Genomic DNA, 13,433 nt, shown 5'->3' on the forward strand with positions numbered 1-13,433 from the left:
AAAGTTTGCAGCGAACGGCATTTTTGCCGCAAACTTTGAGACTCAAATTAAATAAAAAGCAATATCAAAGGCCTTTGAATAGATAGAGTAAACATGGGATATTGCCACTTCTCCGCCTGCCACACTCAGTGTCGCGGTGAAATTTTTTCGTTCGCTCCCCGTTTGACTGATTATGCAACCTGCTCGTCATGCTTGCTCTCAAATCGCGAAACTAATCAATTTTAAAATCTCATTCCACGACGGCATGCACGGAATGAATTCCTATTCGTTTGGTGCAATGTAATTTTCATTCGGCCGAAAGCACATTTGCACGAAGGCAATAAAGTGCAAGTGATGAATTAATCATTTGAAAGAGCCGCAGGAAAAATGAGGACTGCACACCGCGCGTCAGTTGCATTTTTGCATGTCCTGTCAACGCCGACACCCATCAGCATAGTAATAAATTATGTTTTTTGCTTTTCTTTCTCTATGTCATTGCTATGTCAAATGTTAAAGGATTAAAGTAGAGCTTTCCAGGCCAAAAATTAAGAACATCTTCTGCATTGTTTGCTATAGGAGGTCATGTGTTAAATGTAGCAACTACAGTGTAATTTTCAGATTTTGCCTACTTTTTAACGATTTTTCGCTTGATTTCGATCCATCTCGTCACAATCTATCCAGTTGTGTGCGAATTTATATGAAAAATGTCCAAATTTTTGAAATACATCATGATTTTAGAGTAGGAAGAGAGTGCTTGATTAGCTTTTGAGTCAATTTTCACAGAATTTTAAACGTTATAGCCCGGGAAATTTTTATTTTTCCTCATTTTTCAATAGTATTTAAATTAGAGGTAAAAAGGAGTTTTCTCACAAATTTTCTGTGAAGCTTTACTTTCAGCAGGTGGAAAAAAATTGGCTGGAAACCCGAACAAAAATAATTTCAGGCTACAAAAATAGTTTCACTTATGAAGATTTTGTTTTTCTATCTTAAAATACACCAAATTTACTGATCTAAATTATCAAATACACTTTTCCTCTGGCTTTTAACCAATTTAGACGGTTAAAATCGTCATTTGATGTTCCGGTGATGGTTGAAAACAAAAATGATCGACATAAACATGGTCCTAACTTTTCGTTTGTTCACGTCTGCTTTCAGGAATCCGTCGTTATCTGAAGACGGCACATGGACCACCACGTACTGGCCCTTGCACACGCCCTACGGCAGGGAGTACCTCACGCTCGACGTGAACTCAACCGCCACAGGCCGAGGGCCGCGCCTCAAACAGTGTGCCTTCTGGAAAAAGTATTTGCCGCAGCTCATTAGTGTCACATGTAAGACGAATCTCTAATCCATATTCATATTTTTATTTCTTTTGTACAAATATCTCCACTTTTGCCAATCAGATATTTTGAAATAAACAAGGGAAGCGCACCAATTAACTATGTGGTAGATCTATTTCCAGCGGTGGAGGACCACTGGCGTTCTGATTGGCCAAAACAATAATAAATTCCGCCGCCGGCCAATGAGAACGTCACGAGTGACAATAGATCGTTTTTCTACAGCGCAGAACATAATTTATATTTTTAAACTATCGTCGTGTTAAAATTTCTAGGTCGAACGGTGCGATTCCCTTTCCACACAGTAGACATTCAGTTAACGGAAATAGCTTTTGAAATGCTCCATAAGACGTAGATTAGGATGCTTAAAGCGGCTCAACGTCAATACCCATTGTGCTGTCTCTCTGCAAGTTTAACAGCCATTAAAGCAGCCGTGAAGGAGCTGCATCGCGTTTGTGCATTAAAGCGGCGCGCAAATCCCTTAATGCAGTAGAACTGTTTGCGCAGAAATTTCGAATATTTACTGCTGCTGCTGCTGCTGGCGGCGACTCCTTTTTTACGCCGCCGTAAACATGCATGCGAAAATGAATAAATATTTTACGAGCTTGTTTTACATGCGAGCAGCATAAATGAATTTTATTACACCAGACCGTGATATAGAAGTGTGTTTGTGTTTATTTTTTATGCGCGCGGCCGTGTGTACACACACACACACATACACAAGGCGGCCTTGCAGTTTATTCGCCGCTTTCCAGAGCAAATAAAAACTGTGCCATCTCCTTTCTTATCTAAACAAACGCGCTCTCGGAAATAAAAAGCACGCGCGCGCGCCTGATTTGTACCTGCGCGCCTTACTCTTTTCCCCAGAGAGAGAAGCAAACATAATTAGCAGAGAGAAGTGGTGGTGGTGGATTTTCTGTTGCTTTTTGCTTTATTTGTTATACTGATTTATTTTCTCCCCGCATTTGCTTACAGCCCAATTGCAAGGTTAAAAATTTGCTTCCAGCCAATTTGCCTGAAAAGGATGACGCGGACTGCTCGCCCGGCGTTAGGAAGAAATGCTGCAACGCTGCCTCACCGACCAATATTAACAATAATCAAGCAATGTTTGGTGTCCTACTAGTAATGATAATCCTACGGATTCAGAGTGCGCCTGTGTAAAACTGCAAATCCCCCGAGCAAACGGACACATAACTATATTAGAGCGCGATGACCCGTTCTTCCACTGTGGTGGACGCGCAGGAATCAAGGCATCACGCGAGACACAACACAAAATGAATCAACCCCCCGGAGAAATCGTTAATCAAGAGAAAAATGGCAAAATAATATACCTACGGTAGTGAAACACTCTCGTGAAGAAGTATATTTAATTGTGACACAGTTTAAGAGAAAAAAGTGTAATCAAAGATATTATATTTAACAAATTCTATTGAACAATGAGAGAGAGGATGAAATTTATATTTGAAACTGCTGCCGCCGCTGCTGGAGCAAGCCCCGGTGGAGCGAGAAGATAGATCAACAGTGGCGCATTACCAGTGTTAGATGTGCTTTTTATATTGGATTCGTCCCCGTACCTCCCGAAACCCAGTGAACAAAGACAGAATCTGTAGAAGGGAAGAGTGTTATTTTGACGGCTGTAATGAAGACTGACATTAAGTGCAGCGCATCAGTTGTTCTAAATTTTAGAAAATGCTTTGCATAGTTGATGTCAACTGGCAGGAAGGAAATCATTGGTGAGTAAAACTTTTTCTCTTTTCTATGTAGATTCAGATTTAAAAAAAAAAACTGTTTTGCCTTAGAGAGAACAGAATTTTTGTGTAAGGAAAAGCAGAATTTTACTATTTAAAAAAAGATTTTTATTACAAAAGACGGAACTTGAGCTTGAGATTTTTTGTGAGGGAGAGAACAGCCGTTTTACATTAGGAGAACGTGTTATTTTATTTTTCTAGAGGTCTCACTTGCGATTGCTGGCGGGACCGGCTTAGCCGATTTTTTTTGCGCGGCTGACAATATTTTAAACGTGAAGTTTGATTGTGTTTATAATGACCCAAAGGGCCGGAAGACATATTTCTCCTGCACTTTTTAATTTTTCACCGGCGGCTGGCAACATCCCACGTGAAACAAAAATTTCCGGCTGGCGTTGCGTTTTTATCTTCCATAATTTCACTAATCCTGAGCAAATCTGGGTAATAATTCAAAGCATAACTCTATAGAATTTCATTTTGGATAGTGTCAGTCGATTCCTGAGGGTAGAATTAGGCTAGCCAATGAAAAAATATAGAATTTGAAATCAAGAGAAACGTCAATTTCATGGATTTTATGGCACGGAAGTTGAGAACTATACAATTCCAGTTAAAATGTCGACACTTGCGGTTGGTTGTTTTATATTGAAATTAATTATGTTGTCGGCTGGTAGTGTTTTTCCTTGAAATAGGGCTCTACTGTGAAGCCGAAACTTCTCGGAAAGATTAAAGGATGGGCGTTTTGAAGCAACGAGGATGAATTATAATGTGTAACAAGAAATATCTGCAGCAGAGAGAATACTGTCAGGAACATTTTCGCAGTTGACGCGTGTGCTTGACACACATTTTCTAATTTCGCCCGCAATTGAAGGAAGGCAGGTCTCGGGAATTGGACCGATTGCCGGCTGAATAGCCAGTCGGTTTGCAAAAACAGCCGGCTGCGACGTTCGGTCTGCGTCGGATGGAAAAGTCAGTCGAACACACAAAGGGCTGCGAGATCGAGTGCACTTGGCTCTGCAATGCATTCGAGCGTTAAGCACCCTCTCGGATTCGCAGAGTCGGCTGGCCAAATTCATTTAGCCTGCCCTCCAATCAAGCAACGCAGCGCCAAAGGTTAAAGTTTACATCAATTATTCTCAAGGGCCGCGCCACTCGGTGCGCCGCGCGCGTCTAAAAATATAATGCGCGCATACATATTCCCCTGCGCATTCTCTCATGTCAGTCACTCATTTTTTGCGTCAATCGTGCCCTTTTCAAGTGAATGAGTCGGAGTGAGGCCAAAGTTGGAAAAACAAAACTTGCTGCCTGGCTGGCTGGCTGAAAAGCGGCAGCGCGCGCCGGACGGGTGGAGCTGTCGAGCCTCGCCACTCGTCTAATTTAAATGCCAAATCCCCTGCAAGCGCGCGATGACTTTTTTTAAATTGACTTTTTGGCCCCACCGGGAAATGCAAACATTTTGCTTTTCACATTTAAATATCCATAACTCTGGTCGAGCTTTCGCAATCATTTGGAAATGCGCTTAAAGCACCTCAAGATAATTAATTTCCTCTTTTATATGTGAATCGAATTAAGAGAGTAATACACACAAAGGTAATTTTCTGAAATTGAAAGTATCAAGAGTTAAATTATTGACAGAAGCAGTTGATTCCTGAGGGTCGAATAAGGTTATTCAGCCGAATCAGTTCGACACACGTCGTGCCAAAATTCGACGGAATCGTGTTACTTGCGCTGGCTGTCGCTGTGGCACTGCTGTATCGACCTGGCAGGCGTTTTTGTGGCACTTTTTACTAGGTTATATGCAGAAAATATAATGGTTTTAACGTTTCCTCCGATTTACAGCAAGTCGTGTCGAATTTTAGACTGAGTAATTCGGCTGCCTAACCTCAGGAATCGATTAGCACGGTCTAAAATTGAATTCTAGCTCTCAGTTTTGCGTGGGATTACTCAGGATCGGTGAAATTTTGAGGGGGAATAATGAAACAACACGTTCTCGTACTGTAAAGTGGCTGTTCCCTCCCTCACATAAATCCACAAGCTCAAAATGCCATCCTTAGTAATAGAAAGCTAACACCAAAGAGTGAAATTCTGCTTATTTTAACACGAAAATTCGCGTACCTTTCTGACACTCCAACTGCTGCCCTTCAAAAAAGTAATTTGTTGATTAAAATTTCATGATTGAGGTTGTGCCTGTTAAAAACTACCAAAACTAAAAATTCACAACATGGCAAGTATGCAACCGGCGCAACAGTGGTGTAGAAATCGTGCCTAACTACTTCAAATATTTAAATTTGCCTCTTTGGATAGTTCCGCTTCGCTAAAAATTCTCTTAAAACTTTTGCAAACTGTGCAGAACTCATAAAAACATAAGGAAATCCGTCCGTTATTTATTTATTTTGATCGCCAAAGTGTATTGGTTTAAATATCCTCGGCGTCTGTTCCTACGGCAGAGGCCGAGTGGCTTTCTGCTTTGAAGCCAACTTGGCTTTTAGCGTCTTAATTATTTATGATTTGCAAATGCATTCAATGTTCCCCCAGCTCTCGGAGTTGTCTTGAAAATAACAAGCTGTTTCTCTCTTTGGTAAAAGCCCGTTTCTTTGCTCAAGCAACTCAACGGATTTCCGCCATTGTGTTTCAGGTTTCAAGGATCGTGGAAGGAGATGAATGAGATAGGAGTTCGAGGTGGACACTTGGTAAGAGGCTGCACAATTCCAACTTAGAACGCGCCATTCACGCATTTGGTCAAAAGCTCAGTCAAGTAAATTAAAAAATATGTAGCAACACTCTTCAGATTTTGACACAAAACTAATTAAACAGAGAATGCTTTTTGTCGTTGCTGTCTTCGGGAATAAGAGAAACCAAAACGGTACCAGGCTTTAAATCTCTATTGTTTTGATATCTCTCTCACAATACAAACTGTTATTTTGAACAATTTCGGAAACAAATAATCTATTTTGCAAAATTTCTTAGCATCGCAGCTTTTGCACTTTTGCTTGTCGTTTAAATCGACGTCCTGCGTGACGGTTTAAAGTGCAGCTAGAAAGATCTCGTACTTATCAATTCTTGTCTTTCGATTGTTCTTTTCGATTTCGCAATCGGCTATCTTGAGGTTCGTTTGGGGTGCAGACAGAAGGAAGACGGAAACAGATTGGGTTAGGCCATCGGTTACGAACATTTTCCAAATTTTTCGTGAACGCAATGATTGTTTGACTACAGACACAGCCAGCACTCGTACACTTTTATTATTCATAAATAGAACTAAAAACTATAATGGTGGGAGTGGGAGTGTTCATTCACCAGTTGCACGACAAATCCAGCGCTCATGTTCTGTATATTTGTTTTCTTAATTAATACGAAATACGAAACAATCGGGAAAATTCGTTCTACACTTGGTTCGCTTCCTGGATATCATTTTTTTACCTTAGTGGGGGGAAAAATGGTGCTGCAAACTGGGTTCTTGTTGTGAAACTGGTGGTGAAAAATACATCATGCCTTGTATTATCTAAAACACCGCTGCATATCAGAAATAAAACATATCCTATTAAGTATAATAGTAAGAGTGTAACAATTAAGAAAATGAAAGAAGTTGTTCTATAATTAAAACGATTCTCAATTACGTATAATTAATAATTAGCAGACAAATTCACACACATAAATGCAAATAAAACGAAGAAGAAAGAACTCGAGCACAACAGACAAGAAAGAAAGAAAGAAATGTTTAAAGCGAAAGTAACCCTCTCTCGAACGCTCTCTTTTCTCATCTCTTTAAATGAAAAGAATGGCTCACTCACTCGATGTCACACTCTTTTGCTTTCATTGCCGTTTTGCATGATTTCCGATCGTTACAAAGACTACTTCGCCGACTCCTTCCGTGAGTTTTTCCGTTTTGTTTCGTGTTATCAGGATTCTCAACAACACAAAGTACGGACGCTATACGGGTTGTAAAAAAAACACACACTTTGCAGAACGACAGAGGCGCGTTTTCCCAAATACATTTGGTCTTTTCATAGACAAACTCACACATTATTACACACTCAGTCAGTCAGTGAGAGCACAAAAGAAGCAGACCATCCACGCTCTATAAATAAATTTCACCATGAGATAAAAAAAAATCGGATCGAAACCCAACCAGCCGAGGAAAAATTTCGTTTTTGACTCTCTGCCAATCAATTCCTGAGGTTAGTCGAAAGTCGAGAGAATCGTAAAAACTGTTACTTTTGGTCTAAATCTAGCAAACAAGAAAGACAAAGACCAATCAAAGAAGGTAAGATCGAGACAGCAGCGCCACAGTCCAGCCGGTAGAAGGCAGAAGTCTAGTTGCTGTTAGCTTACCTGCCTTGTCGTTGTGGCGCTGCTGTCTCGATCTTAGACCAGCAGAGAATCGCTCCCTTCTCTCTGATTGGTCGGTGGCGTTCTTGTGGCACTTTTTGCTAGATTAAACCGCCAAAGAACGTTTCTGCCGCTTTCCGGCAGCTCCTATGAACATGCTACTGTTAAAAATGAAATTCCAGTGCTCCTATTTCAGTCTCAACTGAGATTTGATTTTTTTTAATTTCATGGTAAAAACTATTTTTTGAGCAATTCGTTGTGATCTCGCTCGGAAAACTGTTAACAGAACGCTGTAAATTCAATTGCTTACCGAATTTTGTTCTCGCGTGTTGTGATAACATAATTTAAGGGACGAAAGTTGAACGACTGCATTTTTTAGTTATCAGCCGGTTCTTTCTTTAGAAATGTCTCGCGACTTCCTTCTCTTCCATTCCTGATCCTCGAACTTTTCTATCGATTTAAAAGCATTTTACACGGCACCCACGCATTCTTCTTATTTTGGTAAAGACGAAGAATGAAAATATCGAACACTCTAAGACCTCTACCTGCATCAAATCGCTTGTACGTGTAAAAAGAAAAAGCGACCTGCTAAAATTGAAACTCACACGCAGACACACAACACACAAACACACACACTCACACACTATGGCTCTAGGATTAGACAATTCTTGTATAGGCCTATTATGAAATTGTAAGAATTACGTATGCTACACAAGAGCCCAACGGATTCACGCAAAAAATGAGGAAAAAATAAAATAAATGATCAATCGACGGGACAATTCTTTCGCGGCGGGTGCAAATCGATTCGGGGCAGGAAAGAGTGAGATCGAATCAGTTGGCAAATAATTAGTTTCCGTCCTGTGCCGGGTCGGTTGCCCGCCTCGAGATCATCAGTGTTGTGTACATACAAGAATGATGATGTAATATAAAAAATATTAACTATAGCCTGTTTGTATTGAAATCACTATATAGTGCAATTGTTGGTTATAAGCATAATTAATAACTTAAACGGCAACAACAAGAGCAACAACAAGATTATTATCATTAACTGAGGGATGATGAAAATGAAGAAATGGCAAAAACTCACTTACACACAAACACACACACACACACACACACACACACTCATTCACACACACACACGCAAATATACTGATCGCGAAAACAATGCTATAAGATACAAAAAATCTATTTGATTTGTTCAAAGAGAAAATCGAGTTATTATGGAATAAAGTAAATATAAAATAGAGCAGAAAAATCTATCTCTCACTCACTCTCTCTCAATTTTAAATAAAAGCGACAAAAAACTATCTGACAAAAAACAAATATAAAAAGTATATAATTTAAGGCCTATATTGAGGAGGTTTTATCATTCTCAAGATTATATTGACTCACTTTAGTAGTTTTATCATCATTACATGAGCTTCGATTGAGATTATAATTAGCAAAATTTTAAATTAATCCCTAATAGAATTGGTGTTCTATTGAAAAACCTGATCAATGAGTGAAAATTCAGTATGAGAAAAGTGTTGTTTGTTAACTTCATTATTTAATGAAAATTACACATAGCTCACACACACACACACAAACACACACTAACTGATCAAAACTTAAGGACACACACACACAAACACACACCGCCTATCGCTTTTTGGAATGTATGTTATTTTTCGTTTGTGGATAATTTCTTAAATATAATCGGATCTGGGACGTTTTTAAAAGCTAATCTTACGATAATAATAATATTAAAATTAACACGGAAAACGGTATGTTATGGACAACATTATTCAAACCTTTGTTGCTGTTTGTGTTTTAAGGCTCAAACTATTTTTTAGAGAAGAGTGTAAGCGGCTAGGAAAATACCAAGATATGATTCAATTGCTGTATTGATATATAATGTACTATATTGGATTATCGATTTTGTTAAACTGTTACTTCGATATGGTACGCTCAGTCATGTTTGTTTACAATAAATATTTCGCTACTAAAGAACACTGCTCGTATTATTCACCGCATTCTTCGTCCCATTCCACAGACAGTTGACGCATTTTTTTGACAAGTTCGCTCTGTCCGCAAAAATAATCCAGTTTTTCCAGACGATATAGCTGTTTAAATTCTTAAAGTATAGCTTTGCATGCAAACAAATAAGGATATTTTGCATTGTTGTCTATGTCAAGAAGTTGTTAATTTGTGAAATTTAGTGCGAATTTTGAGGAAAAGTTTCCTAAATTTTGAAATAAATCTTAACTTGGCCCTTTTAGACTGGAAATTCCTCTAGAAACCCCTGAATTCTCCGTTTTGGTGGGTTTTACGGGCATTTCAAAGTTTGAGAAAAATTTGAGAATGACGTAGCTTTTTCCTGGTTGATCGTCGAAAATAAAAATATGGACACCGTTGAACTCGTCTCGTCAAGTCAAGAAACTTTTCTGCTGATCTCAAAATGGTAAGTCAAAGGACACAATAAGGCATCAAAATACGTTTTTTAGTTTAAAATTCATGCCGCGATTTTTTAACCATCTGTAGAGTGCAAAAAATTAAGTTGGGTTAGTCAATACATGGAATAGTTCTTGCTTTTATTTAAAAAAAAAATAAAGAATAAGTGCTTATTTTGGGTTTTCAATAAATGCTTACACGCCCAAATATCAGCTTCTAATGATCATATTTTCAAAAACCAAACACCGCTGGACTAGTCTTAACCAGGTCTTAACTTCCCTAAGATAGCCAAATCAGTTTAAGGGAGTTAACCTTTCAGCATCCTTTATGCACACTAAAAAACGTAAATTTATTCACTTTTGTATTGTTTCCACCTAACTGCGCAACGGAGTTGACTGCTTATCAACTTAATACCACTTCAGTTCATCAGGGGACATGAAGACAAGTCAAACGGTACATGATTTTTGTCAATTCGACTTCTAGATCGCGAGATTTAGTTGACACACTGTTTTTTGATTACGCCGATCTGTGAAAGATAAAGACGTTTTTCACTAAATCTCAGCTTCTTAAGCGTCAGATTTACTAAAACTGGACACCATTCGACTCGTCTTGACCTCCCCTAGATAGCTGAAGTAGTCTAAGGGTGTCAACCCCTGTTTCACCCCATCTAAAAGGAAAAAATGCATTTTTACAGGTTGGAACCAATTGACGGGACTAATTGAGCGGGTAAACCTGTCAAAATCGCTCGCATTCAAGGTGATTTATCATCCCTCTTCCTCAACCCTCTTAACAAATGTGTACCATGCCAAGATAATTTTTTTAAGAAATTTCGCATTTAAAAATTTTTCTGTCTTGTCCTGATTCTGTCGGAATTCCCGGAATTCCAAGAAAAGAAGGGATTCTGGTTTTCTGTTTCACTTTCCTGTCTTATAACACGCCCTGCATAGTTTCCTGGGATTCTTTTGCATAAATATATTCTAATTAATTATTTTATATTTAAACCCCCCCCCCCCAGATATTTCACTTTGTGAAAGGACTTAGGAGAAGAGTGGTTATTCCAGAGGAAAAACAACCTGCGTCCTTGTCTCAAGAAGCGATTTGCTAGTTGTGGAATTGCCTGTCGAGCCCAAATTGAAGCATTAAAAAGTGGAGCCGCTCTCGACGGGTTTGATTAACCCCTTGGATGCAAGGGTTTAAACACCGGCGATAAAGCGGCGTGCGCAAGGGGCTCTATTTGCATGGTGTCAATCAAGACAAGGGTCTGCCGAAACTGTTGATCGGGGGTGGCGGAGGGGTGACACACTCACACACGGGGCGGGGGTTGCACGCGCGTATGTTATCCGCACCGAATTAACCCACTGCGGAGGAGGGAAGAAAAGCAGCCGCGGCGCATCGGCGGTCGGTGTATGTGCATGCAGGCAGCGGCAGGCAGGCAGGGGTTGTTGCTGCCGGTGGCTGGCTTCCGAAGGGGGTGCGCGCGGAGTGTGAAATATTGATCCCCACTTGGTAGGGTCGGGGGGTGAAGAGCAAAAAGAGGCGCATTCCACACTTACTCCACGGCCGACGCCGTCGCCGCCAGAGAGAGTGCAAAGAACAGCCCGTCACAGGTGCACCAACCCCGTGTTGCGGTTCGCCCGCCCCACCGCGCGCTCCTATGCTAAATTAAAATTGCTGCCCTCGTGGTGTGAGAGCCGAGTCGAGAGTTGCTTGCTGCTCGAGAGACAGACGCTCGTCTGCCCTGCTTCAACCTTGCAACTTTTGATTTTTTTCCTTTCCTTATTCCTTTCTGCTGCCTTCTTGAGAAGAAACAAAGCGAATGTCGCAAATGAAAAGGAATTTCAAAAATACAAATATTGTATACAAATTTAACTGGAGAGAAGCTTGACACGCTTCCTGGCGAGCTGTATGAGCTGAATGAAAAATAAAATAAGTGAAAAATGAATTAGTTCCTTTTAAACGAGAAGTGGAGGAGATATTACCTCCCTAAAACCTTTTTGGCTAGTCGGAGAACATTAAGATAAGTTAAATGGTATGCTGTTCTGGCTTTTCTTACTAGTAGAAGCCAAGATCTCGCGTTCACTTGATTTTTTTACCCAAAATCCAAATGTTGACCTTTGACCTGAAATAAAAAAAATAATCACCAGAACTCCACAAAATTTTAGATGGTGCAAATGGAAAATTTTTCTCTCTGAATATACAAAAAATATGCCTCTTGATCATTCATAAAGGTTGTTTGGCATCCAAAGTTAATTGAAAATAAAGTTTTTTTAAGTATTCAAAATATTGGTTTGATAATTTCATCGAATATTCTTTGGGTCAACACAACCAACAAATATGAAAATCAAGACGACAAATATTTGGGCCAATCAAATTAAAATATTGCTGACAATGAGTTGTAAGAATCAGGTAAATATATGTACTTCTTATCTTATTTGATAATTTTTCTTCTCAAGCATTTGCCGCGCAAGATAAATTTAATCATATATACTACTTTAAGCAGAAATATTGCTATACAAATTAAATTAAAAAATTGCAGTACACTTTTTAGGAATTCCTTAATATCATTAGTAGCTTTTGCAGGTACTAAATCAGCTTAAAACTCATTAAAAATTAGGCGAAGTGAAAAAAAACACGCATTTCATAGACAGAAATATTTTAGAGTCAAAATATTTTGCCACGCTTTATGTTGAAAACGGCTCTCCACAGTTTTGCAACGCAGGAAATAGCTTCGATAAAAATTGCACAATAAAGTACGAGCAATTGACAAAAATAAATCAAAGAATTTGATGAGATTTATAAAATATCACATATTTCCCATTGTAAAACTAAGAAAATTGCCGAAATATTTTCCAACAGTTTTAATAAAGAACGTATTTGTTTCACTGAAATTTATGTGTATTCTATTAAATTACTTACACGAGACGCCCGAAACCTTTCCATCATTTCGAAACGCAAGAGAACATTTTTGAGACTAGTTTACGATTGTTTCCACTTTTTACAATATTTTGTGTTTTTAAGTGAAAACTTTCGTCACTTCCACTGAATTGTTAGCTCAAACACGGTAAATTTGTATTATTTAAGGCATTTCATCATGCGTTTATTTTCCTTGCAATCATAAAATAAAAACAACTTAATTGCCTAATTTAAGAAACAATCAATATCTGAAAATCTATATAAAAGCTAAGAAAACGAATAAAAATTGCAGGAAATTCCCATTGTCTGGAAAAACAGGACAGTTCTTGCTTTTTTCAGGAAAAACTGGACGGATGAAACTTCAAACCTGCGATAAACCACATCCAAAATTTCGTCTATTGATTTTTTTAACTGTCTGCTCGGTGTATGCCCTGTTCGAAAAAACGCTTCTCAATTTTGTTAGGTTTGAAAATATTTTAAATATAAAATAAACAACATTTATTTAATAAATTAAATAGTCAGGTTCAATCAAGTTTCTTCAGTCGTTGATTTTTGTTAAAGCATTTAAGTAAAATTGCAATCCCTCTCATCGCGATCAATCCAATGATGTGCAAATTATGATTAAATTTCCCTCCTGGCGAAATAAAACATGATCTTACAATAAGCATACTATTTTGATTAGCATGCGAACTGTTTAGCAGAT

The 13,433-nt window shown here is 38.7% G+C and overlaps 1 protein-coding gene across 5 annotated transcripts in view; it reads left to right on the forward strand.

Annotated features, from left to right (window-relative positions):
* LOC135946666 (acetylcholinesterase-like) overlaps window positions 1–9,376 on the forward strand; it is a 48,839-nt gene extending 39,463 nt beyond the window's left edge. For 3 of the 5 annotated variants that reach the window (XR_010575534.1, XR_010575533.1, XR_010575536.1), the window contains 3 exons: window positions 1,135–1,310; window positions 2,323–3,049; window positions 5,694–9,376. Coding sequence is in view for 1 of the 5 variants with exons in the window: in XM_065494970.1 (XP_065351042.1) it covers window positions 1,135–1,310; window positions 2,292–2,308 (193 nt within the window). In the remaining 4 variants the exon portion in view is untranslated. Of the gene's footprint in view, window positions 1–1,134; window positions 1,311–2,291; window positions 3,050–5,693 lie in introns of those variants that run through there. The other 2 variants (XR_010575535.1, XM_065494970.1) reach the window with 2 other exon arrangements.
* Window positions 9,377–13,433: the final 4,057 nt, after the last annotated feature.

The sequence above is a fragment of the Cloeon dipterum genome, chromosome X, assembly GCF_949628265.1.
Source record: "Cloeon dipterum chromosome X, ieCloDipt1.1, whole genome shotgun sequence".
NCBI classification, from domain to species: domain Eukaryota; kingdom Metazoa; phylum Arthropoda; class Insecta; order Ephemeroptera; family Baetidae; genus Cloeon; species Cloeon dipterum.